The sequence below is a fragment of the Brienomyrus brachyistius genome, chromosome 11, assembly GCF_023856365.1.
Source record: "Brienomyrus brachyistius isolate T26 chromosome 11, BBRACH_0.4, whole genome shotgun sequence".
Lineage (NCBI taxonomy): Eukaryota > Metazoa > Chordata > Actinopteri > Osteoglossiformes > Mormyridae > Brienomyrus > Brienomyrus brachyistius.
In genome coordinates, this window is record NC_064543.1 from 2,954,516 (window position 1) to 2,972,671 (window position 18,156).

Consider the following 18,156-nt stretch of genomic DNA (forward strand, 5'->3'; position numbering starts at 1 on the left):
CTTTTTGAGGCTCGCAAGGTAATAGCAGTCTAATGGTTTTGGTTGTTCTTAGGAATGTAACTCCTTTCAGGTAAGTCCTTCTTTGTTCATACTGTATTGTTGTTCTGTGCTGCGCTGCATGGGGGGGGGGGGGGGGAGTGAGGGGGGGCCTCCATCTGCAGATGAAAGTCAAAACAAAACAGTGCTAAGTGTCTTTTCAAAAGGGAGAGTAAGTTAATCCACAATGTTAATTCAATAAATACAATGAAATAGAAAACACACTGAACATTGTTCTGAAATTGTTTACATGTTTTGTGACTGACATGCACTGCCTATTATATAATTTTATAACGTTCTGGCTTCTCATTTTACACATTTATCCTGTTTTCTGCATTTCATCTACTGTGAAATGAGGGTAACACACCCCCAGGCAGGGTGACACGCCCCAGGCACGGACTGGCCACCATGAAGCTCACGGATTTCCCTGGTGGATCCATCCTGTGAGGGCTGCTCTTTCTTCCCCAAACTCGGATAATACATTTAATTGCTGGTCAAATGGTTGATCCCAGGTCAGTGGCAAAAGGGGCCCAAGGAAACCTCTCCTCCTGAAAATTCCTGGGCTGCTTTTTCTTGCCAGTCTGCCCCTGCACACCCCCTCACCCACCCCATACTTTAACTCAGTTTCCTCTGGTGTAGGTTTCGTTGCATGTGAAACCAGCCACCCCCCATCCTACCCAAAAAAAATCACCATACAGAGCAGCGAAGGCTGTTTTGTGTATTAACCCTGTACACTGTTTTGAAGTGGTTAGAAAGGTAATACAAATGTAGACCTGTGCAAGCGGGGGTCTTTCTGCACAAAAGCTACGTGTCCTATTCTGAGCACAGCACAGCATAAAACAAAATGCAATGGAAACATTGGTAATAATGAACTGTAGCCAACTACCAAATAACAGTACAAACGCCTTGACAATGGAAACATTTCAGCATTTCTTCTAAACGATGTAGACAATTCAAATAAGCCTATTTGGTATTTTTATGAAAAGAATCTAATCTATGTGTAGCACTAACTAAAGACATTTTCTCGATTAGACAGTAAGGTTAACTTCCCGTATAATGGAAGACAACGCATGCAATGACAGATTCTAGCCTGTGGTCATGTAGTCACTCACCTCTACTTCATGATATACCCAGTTTTCTGTGAATTAAAGTGAACAAAAGCACATTGGACTGCTGCTAAAACAGGGGGCTTTGCATTTCTATTGTTCTTTGTATTCAGTTATCTTTAATTATTACTGTATTATGCATATTATACATTATTGTATATCTTGTTTCTGTCAGTTTGCCGTCAATTAACTAATGAGGAAAACAATGAAATGTGAACAAGGACAAATTTATCTGAAGTAAATACTTATATTTACTGAAAACATTAGTTTCAGCCTCACCATCACAAAAGCTGGTTTCTTCCTCGTCTGAGAATTCAGCGGATTCATATGTATGGCTGGTAAATGATAAACACACACAATAATTTCATGCATATCGGTGAATGTTTCATGCTGCTTTTATAGCGCTTTGCATAAGAATTCACCCCCCTGGGATTTTTCCCCATTTTGTTATGTTTCAGCCGCGAATGAAAATCGATTTCATGGGGATTTTATGTGTAGGACCCCCACAATTTCTTACACAAGAAATAATTTGATCAAATGATACAAAGCCCACAGAAGTGTCAACAGGCGGTCAACACAGAAGTGTACAGGCGGTTCCCAGGTTATGAACAAGAATTGATCCCTAAAGTGAGGTCCAGCCATGACTGAACATGTTGTATTAGGTTATCAGTATGAACACAGAACACAGGTTGAAAGTATAAATTCTGCCACATTAATAGCCAATTAAAGTATAACTGATTTCTGACAAAATAGCACATAAAGACTCACCAGCCTGTCTCCTGAAACGTGTCATCTTCTGAAACGTAACAAATGATAATGGTGATGAAATTAGGTAAACAATGAAGAAAAGCAGATTTGAAATTCATAGTTATGCACATAATAGGCCCAGTACTCACCGGGAACAGGTACACTGTGTCGAATTTCTGTGCTATTCCTGTTATCCTCCTCCTGTTCCCTGGGAGGAAACCAGATTTATTTGAAACACGGTTGTATTGTAGTACAACAAACTGAAAACACAGGGATGTCTGGCCCTTCCACTTACCTTTCGGGACCACCTTTGGATTTCCCTGATAAAGAAAGCAATGTAAGCATGCTTACAGTATATGTTACAGAAGAAATAAGAAAATCGTTGTATGTGTTATTTAAACCAAGATCGGGGAACCAAAATAGAAAACAGTAACAGACTTTATATTACCTTTACTGACCTTTCTTACACTGCCAGACTCCAACCATTATGACTAGAATCAGCAGTAAAATGAAGATCACCTGTCCAATTACTAGAATGGACCCTGTAATACAAATGTCTTCATTAAAAACTTTGAAGTCTCTGGAAGAGTTAGGCATACAGGGATGTATATTGTGTGCATATTATTAATGTATATCTTGGTTTCACTGAGCTTCATATTTTCCAAAGGCCTATTGTGTCAACTTACGTGTTATTAGGGTTGGCCATCTGAAGCTAGGCCCACAATTCAAGGGCCCTTGGCAGCCAAACACCCTCCCTATAGGGTCAGGGGCCCTTGTAGGCAGAGGATCAAAGAATGTAGGCCCTCTGAAATAGACAAACGAAAATACATTGTTGATAAGCGTTGCAAATTGTTTTGGGCTAGGGGCCCCACGGGCCCCCTGCACCCCAAGGGCCCCTGGGCAGCGGCCCCGCTGGCCCGGTCCGTAATCCGTCCCTGCCCTGCGCCATATCACAATTACACAGGAGAGCATAAAAGGAGTGAGCACATTAATGATGCTCCCCCACTCACTGCAACTGGGTCACCTGATCTCAAAGGCAAGCTTGTCGCCTATGTGCACATTACCAACAAACCACAACACTGCCGTCCTTTTCACCTACCCTTTTCAAAAAGAAAGAAGAAAGCTGTGTTAAATGTATGAGTCGGCCCTGAAAACTGAGAGCCTAATGTTTTGCAGGGATTCATTACATGTAATACCTTTTCAGTAGACAGCCCTGACCCCAGTTCAGTGCATTCCTGCCTCATAACTCCTGGATCACATCCCCCTCTGGTATCAATAAACAGCTACAGTGAGGCTGGGGTATGCTTTAGGCGAATAGTAAGGAATTATTTAATTAAGGACGGATGAACATCAGTCTCTCCAGTTAAATCGCAATACTCATAAATAAATATTATATTCTCTTAATGGCTGTGTAGATTCTTTAAATTGGCCGTAAAGCATGAGTGGAACTAAAATACTGACACTGAGCAATGAACAACCTGGACATGGTGAAATGCACAAGAATGCCTTACTGTGCAAGGTACTTATATATAACAGCTGCAGATCAGATAAAAACCTGGATGCCACAGGTCTGCAGAGATGGTCAAACTATTTTTAATTCATGCACAATTAATTACTGCTTACCCGATGAAACATTTCCTTGATACAGTTTCACTTACTGTATTTTGTTAAATACTTTGCCTAGAACATAGAATGTGAGATTGAGGTCTGTTGTGAACATGAATACAGATCAAGTATGCTGGTTAAGCATATATATGTGCACTCTTTTTCTTGTTTGTACTCGATTGTGCTATAGGTCAGGTACCACACAAATCAAATAATGTGGTATGCAATTTTATACGTGTAATGTTGTTTGTGATGTCACTGATGATTATATAAAGTAAAAAGAAATGTTCTTTAGAAAATACACCTCCAGCATACTTAGTTAACAAGAACCCAGAGTGTCGGGTCTTTCTTAGCACAGCATTGTGGCCTGGAGGAGGTGAAGGAAAAGGTGATCATCCACTTGCGGCTCTAGGACAACAGGGGTTTATTAACAAAAATCAGAACACCAAGGGAAAACCACAAAATAAAAGGGACCACAAGGGGTCAGAACTAAACACGAGAAGAATTACTTAAAAAAAAAAACAACAACAATAAACTAACATACAAAGGAAAACAGACAATACGAGGAACATAACTAGGAGAAACAACAGTGTAACAAACAGCAGCAAAGCACAATAACCAACTGAGGAAAGGAACACAGGCAGGCACTCGAACGTAAAGAGACAACTGGGATAACGAGGGAGCAGGTGTGGCACATGAGACAATTAACCAATAGCAAGGGCACAGAGAAAACAGGCAACGGGTGGGGTAACTTACATCAATGAACACAGGACTAGGAACTCTACAAACACTGAAAGTAAGAAGTACTAGTCACACACCGGGAATTACTAAGAATAATTAACATAGAACCAAAATAAAAATCAGACCAGAAGTGACTGGACACATGCAGGGCAAACATAAGACCAGGAAACCAAAAAAGATCATAACAAACATGGGATGAATAGAAAACCAATCCTACTGACACATTAAGTCACAACCAAAGCATTAACAATCTCTGAACTACACATTCAACCCACTGAGCTATGCAGCAGTCGGCGGAGCAAGGCAATCACACTATGGGGACATAAGAAAGATAGAAGAGGGAACAGGATGGCCAGCAACACCTGCTAGCCAAACGGGGACTGAACACATAGGACAGGGATGGACTATATGATGAATAGGGGTGAAGGTGGAATGACCAGCAAATTTTTAGGCACATGTAAGTTGTATCAAAATTATTTATTTTCTTAAATTCAATCCATTTCATTGTTCCCACACTGTACATGCATACGCTAAATGCAGCTCAGTTCTGAGGTCTTACTCCGCTCTGTTCCTCAGCATCTTCTTTGATGTATGAAGGCAAATTTAAATAATTTATTTATTGGCAGTAATAGTAAATAGTGCCATAGCAGCAGCACAATGTGTTAATGCAGTTAAAGAACAAAAATGGTCAAATTAATTATAAAATAAATTTCAAAATTTCAGAATTTCAATTTTTATGTTATTATTATTATTATTGTTGTTGTTGTTACCACACAATCCATGACCCCGTGAAATTGGTCCCGAGACCCACTTTTGGGTCGTGAGCCACCAGGTGAGAAACAGCACTATAAGCTTTTTGAGGCTCGCAAGGTAATAGCAGTCTAATGGTTTTGGTTGTTCTTAGGAATGTAACTCCTTTCAGGTAAGTCCTTCTTTGTTCATACTGTATTGTTGTTCTGTGCTGCGCTGCATGGGGGGGGGGGGGGGGAGTGAGGGGGGGCCTCCATCTGCAGATGAAAGTCAAAACAAAACAGTGCTAAGTGTCTTTTCAAAAGGGAGAGTAAGTTAATCCACAATGTTAATTCAATAAATACAATGAAATAGAAAACACACTGAACATTGTTCTGAAATTGTTTACATGTTTTGTGACTGGCATGCACTGCCTATTATATAATTTTATTACGTTCTGGCTTCTCATTTTACACATTTATCCTGTTTTCTGCATTTCATCTACTGTGAAATGAGGGTAACACACCCCCAGGCAGGGTGACACGCCCCAGGCACGGACTGGCCACCATGAAGCTCACGGATTTCCCTGGTGGATCCATCCTGTGAGGGCTGCTCTTTCTTCCCCAAACTCGGATAATACATTTAATTGCTGGTCAAATGGTTGATCCCAGGTCAGTGGCAAAAGGGGCCCAAGGAAACCTCTCCTCCTGAAAATTCCTGGGCTGCTTTTTCTTGCCAGTCTGCCCCTGCACACCCCCTCACCCACCCCATACTTTAACTCAGTTTCCTCTGGTGTAGGTTTCGTTGCATGTGAAACCAGCCACCCCCCATCCTACCCAAAAAAAATCACCATACAGAGCAGCGAAGGCTGTTTTGTGTATTAACCCTGTACACTGTTTTGAAGTGGTTAGAAAGGTAATACAAATGTAGACCTGTGCAAGCGGGGGTCTTTCTGCACAAAAGCTACGTGTCCTATTCTGAGCACAGCACAGCATAAAACAAAATGCAATGGAAACATTGGTAATAATGAACTGTAGCCAACTACCAAATAACAGTACAAACGCCTTGACAATGGAAACATTTCAGCATTTCTTCTAAACGATGTAGACAATTCAAATAAGCCTATTTGGTATTTTTATGAAAAGAATCTAATCTATGTGTAGCACTAACTAAAGACATTTTCTCGATTAGACAGTAAGGTTAACTTCCCGTATAATGGAAGACAACGCATGCAATGACAGATTCTAGCCTGTGGTCATGTAGTCACTCACCTCTACTTCATGATATACCCAGTTTTCTGTGAATTAAAGTGAACAAAAGCACATTGGACTGCTGCTAAAACAGGGGGCTTTGCATTTCTATTGTTCTTTGTATTCAGTTATCTTTAATTATTACTGTATTATGCATATTATACATTATTGTATATCTTGTTTCTGTCAGTTTGCCGTCAATTAACTAATGAGGAAAACAATGAAATGTGAACAAGGACAAATTTATCTGAAGTAAATACTTATATTTACTGAAAACATTAGTTTCAGCCTCACCATCACAAAAGCTGGTTTCTTCCTCGTCTGAGAATTCAGCGGATTCATATGTATGGCTGGTAAATGATAAACACACACAATAATTTCATGCATATCGGTGAATGTTTCATGCTGCTTTTATAGCGCTTTGCATAAGAATTCACCCCCCTGGGATTTTTCCCCATTTTGTTATGTTTCAGCCGCGAATGAAAATCGATTTCATGGGGATTTTATGTGTAGGACCCCCACAATTTCTTACACAAGAAATAATTTGATCAAATGATACAAAGCCCACAGAAGTGTCAACAGGCGGTCAACACAGAAGTGTACAGGCGGTTCCCAGGTTATGAACAAGAATTGATCCCTAAAGTGAGGTCCAGCCATGACTGAACATGTTGTATTAGGTTATCAGTATGAACACAGAACACAGGTTGAAAGTATAAATTCTGCCACATTAATAGCCAATTAAAGTATAACTGATTTCTGACAAAATAGCACATAAAGACTCACCAGCCTGTCTCCTGAAACGTGTCATCTTCTGAAACGTAACAAATGATAATGGTGATGAAATTAGGTAAACAATGAAGAAAAGCAGATTTGAAATTCATAGTTATGCACATAATAGGCCCAGTACTCACCGGGAACAGGTACACTGTGTCGAATTTCTGTGCTATTCCTGTTATCCTCCTCCTGTTCCCTGGGAGGAAACCAGATTTATTTGAAACACGGTTGTATTGTAGTACAACAAACTGAAAACACAGGGATGTCTGGCCCTTCCACTTACCTTTCGGGACCACCTTTGGATTTCCCTGATAAAGAAAGCAATGTAAGCATGCTTACAGTATATGTTACAGAAGAAATAAGAAAATCGTTGTATGTGTTATTTAAACCAAGATCGGGGAACCAAAATAGAAAACAGTAACAGACTTTATATTACCTTTACTGACCTTTCTTACACTGCCAGACTCCAACCATTATGACTAGAATCAGCAGTAAAATGAAGATCACCTGTCCAATTACTAGAATGGACCCTGTAATACAAATGTCTTCATTAAAAACTTTGAAGTCTCTGGAAGAGTTAGGCATACAGGGATGTATATTGTGTGCATATTATTAATGTATATCTTGGTTTCACTGAGCTTCATATTTTCCAAAGGCCTATTGTGTCAACTTACGTGTTATTAGGGTTGGCCATCTGAAGCTAGGCCCACAATTCAAGGGCCCTTGGCAGCCAAACACCCTCCCTATAGGGTCAGGGGCCCTTGTAGGCAGAGGATCAAAGAATGTAGGCCCTCTGAAATAGACAAACGAAAATACATTGTTGATAAGCGTTGCAAATTGTTTTGGGCTAGGGGCCCCACGGGCCCCCTGCACCCCAAGGGCCCCTGGGCAGCGGCCCCGCTGGCCCGGTCCGTAATCCGTCCCTGCCCTGCGCCATATCACAATTACACAGGAGAGCATAAAAGGAGTGAGCACATTAATGATGCTCCCCCACTCACTGCAACTGGGTCACCTGATCTCAAAGGCAAGCTTGTCGCCTATGTGCACATTACCAACAAACCACAACACTGCCGTCCTTTTCACCTACCCTTTTCAAAAAGAAAGAAGAAAGCTGTGTTAAATGTATGAGTCGGCCCTGAAAACTGAGAGCCTAATGTTTTGCAGGGATTCATTACATGTAATACCTTTTCAGTAGACAGCCCTGACCCCAGTTCAGTGCATTCCTGCCTCATAACTCCTGGATCACATCCCCCTCTGGTATCAATAAACAGCTACAGTGAGGCTGGGGTATGCTTTAGGCGAATAGTAAGGAATTATTTAATTAAGGACGGATGAACATCAGTCTCTCCAGTTAAATCGCAATACTCATAAATAAATATTATATTCTCTTAATGGCTGTGTAGATTCTTTAAATTGGCCGTAAAGCATGAGTGGAACTAAAATACTGACACTGAGCAATGAACAACCTGGACATGGTGAAATGCACAAGAATGCCTTACTGTGCAAGGTACTTATATATAACAGCTGCAGATCAGATAAAAACCTGGATGCCACAGGTCTGCAGAGATGGTCAAACTATTTTTAATTCATGCACAATTAATTACTGCTTACCCGATGAAACATTTCCTTGATACAGTTTCACTTACTGTATTTTGTTAAATACTTTGCCTAGAACATAGAATGTGAGATTGAGGTCTGTTGTGAACATGAATACAGATCAAGTATGCTGGTTAAGCATATATATGTGCACTCTTTTTCTTGTTTGTACTCGATTGTGCTATAGGTCAGGTACCACACAAATCAAATAATGTGGTATGCAATTTTATACGTGTAATGTTGTTTGTGATGTCACTGATGATTATATAAAGTAAAAAGAAATGTTCTTTAGAAAATACACCTCCAGCATACTTAGTTAACAAGAACCCAGAGTGTCGGGTCTTTCTTAGCACAGCATTGTGGCCTGGAGGAGGTGAAGGAAAAGGTGATCATCCACTTGCGGCTCTAGGACAACAGGGGTTTATTAACAAAAATCAGAACACCAAGGGAAAACCACAAAATAAAAGGGACCACAAGGGGTCAGAACTAAACACGAGAAGAATTACTTAAAAAAAAAAACAACAACAATAAACTAACATACAAAGGAAAACAGACAATACGAGGAACATAACTAGGAGAAACAACAGTGTAACAAACAGCAGCAAAGCACAATAACCAACTGAGGAAAGGAACACAGGCAGGCACTCGAACGTAAAGAGACAACTGGGATAACGAGGGAGCAGGTGTGGCACATGAGACAATTAACCAATAGCAAGGGCACAGAGAAAACAGGCAACGGGTGGGGTAACTTACATCAATGAACACAGGACTAGGAACTCTACAAACACTGAAAGTAAGAAGTACTAGTCACACACCGGGAATTACTAAGAATAATTAACATAGAACCAAAATAAAAATCAGACCAGAAGTGACTGGACACATGCAGGGCAAACATAAGACCAGGAAACCAAAAAAGATCATAACAAACATGGGATGAATAGAAAACCAATCCTACTGACACATTAAGTCACAACCAAAGCATTAACAATCTCTGAACTACACATTCAACCCACTGAGCTATGCAGCAGTCGGCGGAGCAAGGCAATCACACTATGGGGACATAAGAAAGATAGAAGAGGGAACAGGATGGCCAGCAACACCTGCTAGCCAAACGGGGACTGAACACATAGGACAGGGATGGACTATATGATGAATAGGGGTGAAGGTGGAATGACCAGCAAATTTTTAGGCACATGTAAGTTGTATCAAAATTATTTATTTTCTTAAATTCAATCCATTTCATTGTTCCCACACTGTACATGCATACGCTAAATGCAGCTCAGTTCTGAGGTCTTACTCCGCTCTGTTCCTCAGCATCTTCTTTGATGTATGAAGGCAAATTTAAATAATTTATTTATTGGCAGTAATAGTAAATAGTGCCATAGCAGCAGCACAATGTGTTAATGCAGTTAAAGAACAAAAATGGTCAAATTAATTATAAAATAAATTTCAAAATTTCAGAATTTCAATTTTTATGTTATTATTATTATTATTGTTGTTGTTGTTACCACACAATCCATGACCCCGTGAAATTGGTCCCGAGACCCACTTTTGGGTCGTGAGCCACCAGGTGAGAAACAGCACTATAAGCTTTTTGAGGCTCGCAAGGTAATAGCAGTCTAATGGTTTTGGTTGTTCTTAGGAATGTAACTCCTTTCAGGTAAGTCCTTCTTTGTTCATACTGTATTGTTGTTCTGTGCTGCGCTGCATGGGGGGGGGGGGGGGGAGTGAGGGGGGGCCTCCATCTGCAGATGAAAGTCAAAACAAAACAGTGCTAAGTGTCTTTTCAAAAGGGAGAGTAAGTTAATCCACAATGTTAATTCAATAAATACAATGAAATAGAAAACACACTGAACATTGTTCTGAAATTGTTTACATGTTTTGTGACTGGCATGCACTGCCTATTATATAATTTTATTACGTTCTGGCTTCTCATTTTACACATTTATCCTGTTTTCTGCATTTCATCTACTGTGAAATGAGGGTAACACACCCCCAGGCAGGGTGACACGCCCCAGGCACGGACTGGCCACCATGAAGCTCACGGATTTCCCTGGTGGATCCATCCTGTGAGGGCTGCTCTTTCTTCCCCAAACTCGGATAATACATTTAATTGCTGGTCAAATGGTTGATCCCAGGTCAGTGGCAAAAGGGGCCAAGGGAACCTCTCCTCCTGAAAATTCCTGGGCTGCTTTTTCTTGCCAGTCTGCCCCTGCACACCCCCTCACCCTCCCCATACTTTAACTCAGTTTCCTCTGGTGTAGGTTTCGTTGCATGTGAAACCAGCCACCCCCCATCCTACCCAAAAAAAATCACCATACAGAGCAGCGAAGGCTGTTTTGTGTATTAACCCTGTACACTGTTAGTGGTTAGAAAGGTAATACAAATGTAGACCTGTGCAAGCGGGGGTCTTTCTGCACAAAAGCTACGTGTCCTATTCTGAGCACAGCACAGCATAAAACAAAATGCAATGGAAACATTGGTAATAATAAACTGTAGCCAACTATCAAATAACAGTACAAACGCCTTGACAATGGAAACATTTCAGCATTTCTTCTAAACAATGTAACACTACTACTAGTACTACTACTAATAATAATGAGCGAAAAACAGATTTAACTGAAACATAGCTCTATTGTTGTACATACATTGTACTGTATGTCAAGCCAATAGACCACTAAAGCCATCCAATGTTTTCATGAAGTGTTGTACTTAACCTGAATTTTTTAAATAATAGACTTTATGACAGTTCGTTCGTAAGTATGAGTTGTCTGTAAGTTAGATTTTCTTGACCCAGGAACTGACTGAACATGTTGTATTAAGTTATGAGTATAAACACAGAAAACAGGTTGAAAGTATAAATTCTGCCACAGCCAAAAGCCAATTGTAACTGATTTCTGACAAAATAGCACATAAAGACTCACCAGCCTGTCTCCTGAAACGTGTCATCTTCTGAAACGTAACAAATGATAATAGTGATGAAATTAGGTAAACAATGAAGAAAAGCAGATTTGAAATTCATAGTTATGCACATAATAGGCCCAGTACTCACCGGGAACAGGTACACTGTGTCGAATTTCTGTGCTATTCCTGTTATCCTCCTCCTGTTCCCTGGGAGGAAACCAGATTTATTTGAAACACGGTTGTATTGTAGTACAACAAACTGAAAACACAGGGATGTCTGGCCCTTCCACTTACCTTTCGGGGCCACCTTTGGATTTCCCTGATAAAGAAAGCAATGTAAGCATGCTTACAGTATATGTTACAGAAGAAATAAGAAAATCGTTGTATGTGTTATTTAAACCAAGATCGGGGAACCAAAAGAGAAAATAACAACAATTTTATTTACTTAACTGACCTTTCATAGTCACTCTGTATCGGCAAACTCCAGCCATGAAGACTAGAATCAGCAGTAAAATGTAGCCCACATATGTAATTGCAAGAATGGAACCTGTAATACAAATGCCTTCATAAAAACTTCATAAAAGTCTCTAACAGTGTTCAGTATACAGGGATGTATATATTCTGTTAATGTTATTAATGTATATCTTGGTTTCACTGAGCAGCAACTATCATTGTACATTAAGTCAATAGATTTTACCATTAATTAAATAAACTCTGTTTTTTGGGGGGGGGGATTTAGCTAAATATTATAAATTTAAATAATAATTTACAATGATATTTTAAATAAAATGAAATGTTTATGAATTAGTATTTTAAATACTCTAATTTTTTCTTTATGTAGTCTATCTTTTTAATCATACTGGAGCTTAATGTTAACAGTTGTCCGTTGTTGTGTGATAGCCCTTTTAATCATACTGGAGCTTAATGCTACATAATAGTTGTCTATTGTTGTGTGATAGCCCCGTAAAAGCTGTAGACTGCATTCTCTACAAATGGTAATGCAGAATCATTAGAATTGGAAACCTGAAGAAGTCTGAAACTTTGATTTAAAAAGTGTAAATATGCACGGTCTATCCTGCTACAGTCATGTATAAATGCATTATTATTTGCGTAGTTCAGTTATAAGATGTGTGGAATTATATGAAAGTCAGTAAACAGGTACTTACCACTAAAAGTGGCAGAAGCAGAGAGTAATACAGTATTATTTCCATACAACTTCATTGCCGTGCTGGTGAGTAACCCTGACCTGAAGAGGACACAGCTGTAGTTGCCATTGTTCTCCTTGGTGATGCTATTAATGGTGAATTTGGCTTCATTCTTCTCTGTGTCCCATGTTTGTAATTGTACAGGAACTCCATCTTTACTGAGGTAGGCAAAGGACGCGCTGCTGTGCACCATCTGCACACCTTGAAGGCTACACCTTAGAACCACATCATCGCCTTCCCTCACTGATTCATCCCTCACAGCAATGTTTGCTGGGATGAAATCACCTGAACCCAAAGGAAGAGTCTCGCATGATATACCATCAAACATATTTCAGGTGTGTATTTGCTGTGTTATCTAAAGTGCAGAATAACATTGAGTACAAATATTTAAGATGGTCAATTAAATAGCTGAATATTATATAAGGTACTGCAGAGAGGAGAAAAAGATCCGCTTCTTACCGATGACCTGGAAAAATACAGAGTTATCCCCTTTTCTCCGGACTTCGCTCGGTTCATACTCAGACACTGAGAACACACAGCTGTAGTTGCCAGTGTCGTTTTTTGCCACATTTTTCAAAATAATTTTGGTCTCAAAATATTTATTCTCCAATTGCCTTCTTACTCCTATTCCGTTTTTGCAGAGGTATATGTGCACCAATTCTGACGGGTCTTTCCTAAACCCATAGGTGCTGCAAATTACTTCTACTTCACCTCCTACTGTTGAAACTTGCTTCATAAATATCTTTGCGGGATGGATGTCATCTACAATAGTGCCATGATGAAAGAAAGAACAGCAGGAATATAGGATATGCTTTAATTAACTAACCAACAATTGAAACTATACATTATAGTAATATAGTAATTATAGAAATGTTGTGAAAGTTTGATTTATTGTTCAAAAAATGTTTTATGTTTGATATAAATATTATGCAAATCGTACATTCACAGTAAATGATATTACAAAGTGTACAATTGTTTGTAATTACCTGTTGTATGGGTTAGCATCATATTTGCCAGTGCATCTACAAAAATGAATAAATATTATTAAAGATATAAAAACTTCATATCTTCGCAATGAAATCCAATATTAAAATAGCTGTTTTAGAAGCTACTTACAAGCTAAGAGCAGGACGAAGGCCATTTCTGTTTCTAGAGGCTTGGCGGAGCTTGTGAGATATGGTTTTAGGCAGCACTCTTGTGAGTTTTAGGGCAGGTGTTACTGAAGCGTTTAGCTAGTTCAAAATAGCATCATGACTTCATATGGTAAAACTTTGACTATGTACACCGGTCTTATCCTCCCTTCTTTCGCTACCAGTTAAGTTTCGGATTGACTATAAAATACTGCTGTTAATCTCTAAAGCACTGAATGGCCTTACACCAGAATACCTTAGTGACCTGCTGACCTCATACAACCCTCCGTGCTTGCTTCGTTCTCAAGGCACAGGATATCTGTTAGTGCCTAGGGTAGAAGGAGCTACGGCAGGCTGCAGAGCTTTCTCCTATAGAGCTCTTCAGCTGTGGAATGGTCTTCCACCGGATGTACGGGATTCAGGCTCACTCTCAATATTCAAGTCTAGACTAAAAACACACCTGTTTATTTTAGCTTATAGGGACACTAGTCCTAGCTTTAGCTAATTGTTCACTCCCAGTCAGACCTATAGTGTGAGGTGTAGAGCTGGGTGGGGATCGTGCCATTAGCTTTGGATAAACTGAACTGTCAGTGCTGTCACTCTAGCTTGTTGTCAGTGCTGACATTTCAGGGACTCCCCATGCCTGCATTCCCACTTTCCTCTCCCTCCTACTTATGCTGCTATAGCCATATCTGCCAGAGCTTGCACATTGCAATTCATATTGCACTCACCTAACTGTTAGCACTGCCTATAGTCTCCCTTACTTTGATTAATTGCACATTTTATTTCCCCTAACCCTCCTGGGGTGTGCTGCCTGGAGACCTCAGTCGGCACCGGCTTGTCATCACCTCCCTGCTCCCTGGTTATTTCTCAAATCTTATGATTTGGACAGTGTGACTTGGCACTTAGCCATCTCTCCTATTTGACTCTCCCTGCCAGCCCCTGGACGATGGGCTCCCCCTTTGAGCCCCCTTTGTTTTCCCTCCCAAGGTTGCTTCCTTCTTTGGAGTTTTTCCTTGCCACTGTCGCCTATGGCTTACTCACTGGGGGATGCTGTAAAGTGCTTTGAGACAATGTAATGTTGTGATAACGCGCTATACAAAAATAAATTTGTTGTTGTTGTTTCTGAGTACAAAGGTCAGACACAAAAACCAAAACATGTAGTAGTTTTACCACATTTTGTTTAATATTCAAATTTATTTCAGCAATTTCATACTTAAGGTTATGTTTCACACCTTACAATGGATTTGTATTAATTTAGTTTATTATTGAAATAAAGACACGCACTACAAAAAGTCATCATTCTCTGGTACCTTTCCACCATTTGCAAGCCACCCAATAACTATAAAATATTTCATCCTTTTTCAGTGGGGCAGGTGAGCCACCCGTCCAGGATGTTCTGGTCCCAAGACAACTCTCAATCCGGTAAACATGAAAGCATTATTACTGTTGAAACCTCTTACAGCACTCACGGTTAAAATCCGTATTTATAATATAAACCATTCTTGTACAAATACTGTTTAAATGACTTGCTTATAGTAATTAACCAGTCCACTTACAGTGTTCATTTTGGGTCTCTTTAATTTATTTAACAACATATTTAAACCCTTAAAACTGCGTTTTTTTTTTGTTTTTTTTTTGCGGTAACCTGTCTGCTTCTGGCTAGCTACCTGAGGCTAATGCGACACACACAGAAAAGCTGACGGGAAAAAGAACGTCGTTTTCTCTCAATGATAAACATAGACTCATCAAAGCTTATTACAAACCTCCAAAAACGAGCAACCGAGATGCAGCTGAGAAACTTCAATAAGCGCTTTGAAGCAATGCAACGTTGCGATGGTGGTGCAGTGGTTAGCGCTGTTGCTTCACATCTCTGGGACCCAGGTTCGAGTCTCTTGTACCTGTAGCTTCTGGGATAGGCCCTGGACCCCCTGTGACCTAGTAGGATAAGCGTTTTGGAAAATGTATGGATATACTGTATTTTATATTGAATTTGAATTATACACAGGTAGGTAATTTAATTTGTACAGTACAGTAATTTGTGTGTAATAAATATACAAATATCAATCATATGGTAATCTGCCCGAGAGATAAAGAATAAAAAAATCGATTATCACTTCAATTTCACCCACGCAGTTGTGATCACTACAGTATAAGCGTTTTCCACTGTTTTTATGAAATTGTTTATAAATTACGACAAACATGGCCAAAACTACAGTGTTACGAAGGTGCACTGAATGGTCTATGAATGCATTATAAAGGCATTATGAAGGTGCACTGAAAGGTCTATGAATGCATTATAAAGGCATTATGAAGGTGCACTGAATGGTCTATGAATACATTATAAAGGCATTATAAAGGTGCACTGAATGGTCTATGAATGCATTATGAAGGTACAGTTAATGTAAAGTATTACCTAAAAACCTTTCAGCCTACTCAAAAATGTAGGCCTATTCATTTCAAATTGTTATTAACAACAGAAGGTGATGTTGTTCGTTGATTACGTCAGTAAGAACATTCTTTTTTTTACACATTTCTCCTAGACACAGTATCGTAATGGTGTCATCATAACATCTTATTCTGCTCTATAGTTTGCCTCAAACAATGAGGCTTTGTCAAGCACCATTTGGCCACCAGATGTCACTGTGATGCGATGTTTCAACTTTTCCCACTGCAAGCCAACTTGTGCTGTTTTACTACTGTTGTGTTATCATTTACATACACTTCTGCTATTATATACGTTTTCTGTTTAATATGCATATGATGCACATGCTAAAGCTCTATTGCCTTAAAATTCTTATTCATAAACAGAATATGTTCTCTGTCCTCTTCTGTGCTGCATGTAGTATTATTTTCAGTAAACCAAATTATGGTGGTAATTAAAATAACACGGAAGGCTGGTTCCTACCAGTAGCTCTCAAGCAATCAATGGCATTGTGAGCACAACACAGGACCACAGTATGGGCAAATGAACAGCAGATAATTAATTATCAGATAAGACAGATTGTCCAAATGGTGAAATTTATGATAACGAGCATCATGTCTGAAGAGAGCAGGAAGGGAAATTATATGTGTATTTGTGACTGAGAAACAGTCAAAAGACTGTTGCTTTTAAAATAATTTGGTGTTAGAATTTATTCATAAAATGTACATTTTTCCTGATCTAATTGATTATCCTAATGGTGTCTTTGTATCCCAATATAAACACCTGGGAAATTACTGTTTAACTAAATATTATAATTACATATTCATAAGGTCCTTCCTTTGTGTTAGATGTCTAAATGGGCAGCTCAGGGTCTTATTTACATTAATAGTTTCTCATCAGGTGTTTTGTTCAATCACGATGCTAGAGAGCACAGGAGGGAGGAGAAATATCTTTTATATCTTCCTGGTCAGTGAATATGTGCTTTGATCTTGTTTTCCGTGGATGGAAGCTTGGGTCTCCACATTCATATGTAGGTCCTCATAATTGGTGGGAAAGTATGTTCTTAACATAAAGTGCTATCCTGTACATTATAAACTGGATCTATGTACCTCAGTGTTCACCCAGCTGCTACTAATCATATTTATTTGCTGCTAATAATTCAAAATTCAATTTTCATAAGAGAAAATAATATTGATTTCCCTACACGGTGATGAATTTTCCTGGGGTAACCGTATGCGTAACCCACTCCAGATCATAATGGAAGGCTTAACTGCATCAGCCGAAATGAATCCAGTCATTTAATGGAGGAGGATCAGGAGAGGGGAGCTGTTGAGCACCTCTAGAACTTCAATTCAATTAGGGGATACTGACTCAGCACATGTGCCAGTGTTTATACCAAAGGACTCATTAAATCCTGCCCCCACCATTATCCTGTTTCACGTTTGAATTCATATTCAGATTCCATTAACTATTGTGTCTGGATAGTGTATTCAGTACGTTGAACTATATATGTGAAACAGGTGCTCCAGCATACAGCATTAAATGGGGAGGGGGGGCATATTTACTGCCTCTACTGTTGATAGCAGTACCTTAACTCCGCAAAGGGAGGAATATCCCTCTTCAGATTGGGCTTTTACTCATCCCATTGACGTTGGCACAGAAATTGACTGTGTATGTAAAAATGAATATTAAACCGTCCTCAGATCTAACAAATTAAGGACCAACTCTTTGCATTGCATGTACCGCTAGCTAGCTTGCCTCTTTCCAAATAAAAAATATTTTTTTAATGGATGGAAATACACCTAATATGTTAAGGTGCACTTCTCACAAAAGGTATCTCAGTGTTATATTTGCCAGTTCCAATAAAGTAAGAACAAGAAAATACATATAATAAGACAGTATCACAAT

The 18,156-nt window shown here is 39.4% G+C and overlaps 1 protein-coding gene across 1 annotated transcript; it reads right to left on the reverse strand.

The window, feature by feature from the left end:
• Positions 1-855: 855 nt before the first annotated feature.
• LOC125704153 (uncharacterized) lies at positions 856-13,940 on the reverse strand. The gene is made up of 10 exons (XM_048969499.1): positions 13,810-13,940; positions 13,680-13,715; positions 13,153-13,455; positions 12,655-12,978; positions 11,943-12,035; positions 11,783-11,807; positions 2,039-2,097; positions 1,911-1,938; positions 1,422-1,477; positions 856-1,174 (listed from the first exon to the last, which is right to left on the reverse strand). The coding sequence occupies exons 1-10, from the start codon at positions 13,832-13,834 to the stop codon at positions 1,122-1,124; spliced, it is 1,002 nt and encodes a 333-aa protein (XP_048825456.1). The 5' UTR covers positions 13,835-13,940; the 3' UTR covers positions 856-1,121.
• Positions 13,941-18,156: the final 4,216 nt, after the last annotated feature.

What these genes read in the sequence shown, in the direction of transcription:
- LOC125704153 (XM_048969499.1), bottom strand. Translation starts at nt 13,834, where the DNA reads ATGGCCTTCGTCCTGCTCTTAGCTT. An exon ending in ATACAGAGTGACTATGAAAG is followed by an intron (nt 11,808 to 11,942) that starts GTCAGTTAAGTA and finishes TTTCTTTATCAG; the next exon opens with GGAAATCCAAAGGTGGCCCC. An exon ending in TCCAAAGGTGGCCCCGAAAG is followed by an intron (nt 2,098 to 11,782) that starts GTAAGTGGAAGG and finishes GTTTCCTCCCAG; the next exon opens with GGAACAGGAGGAGGATAACA.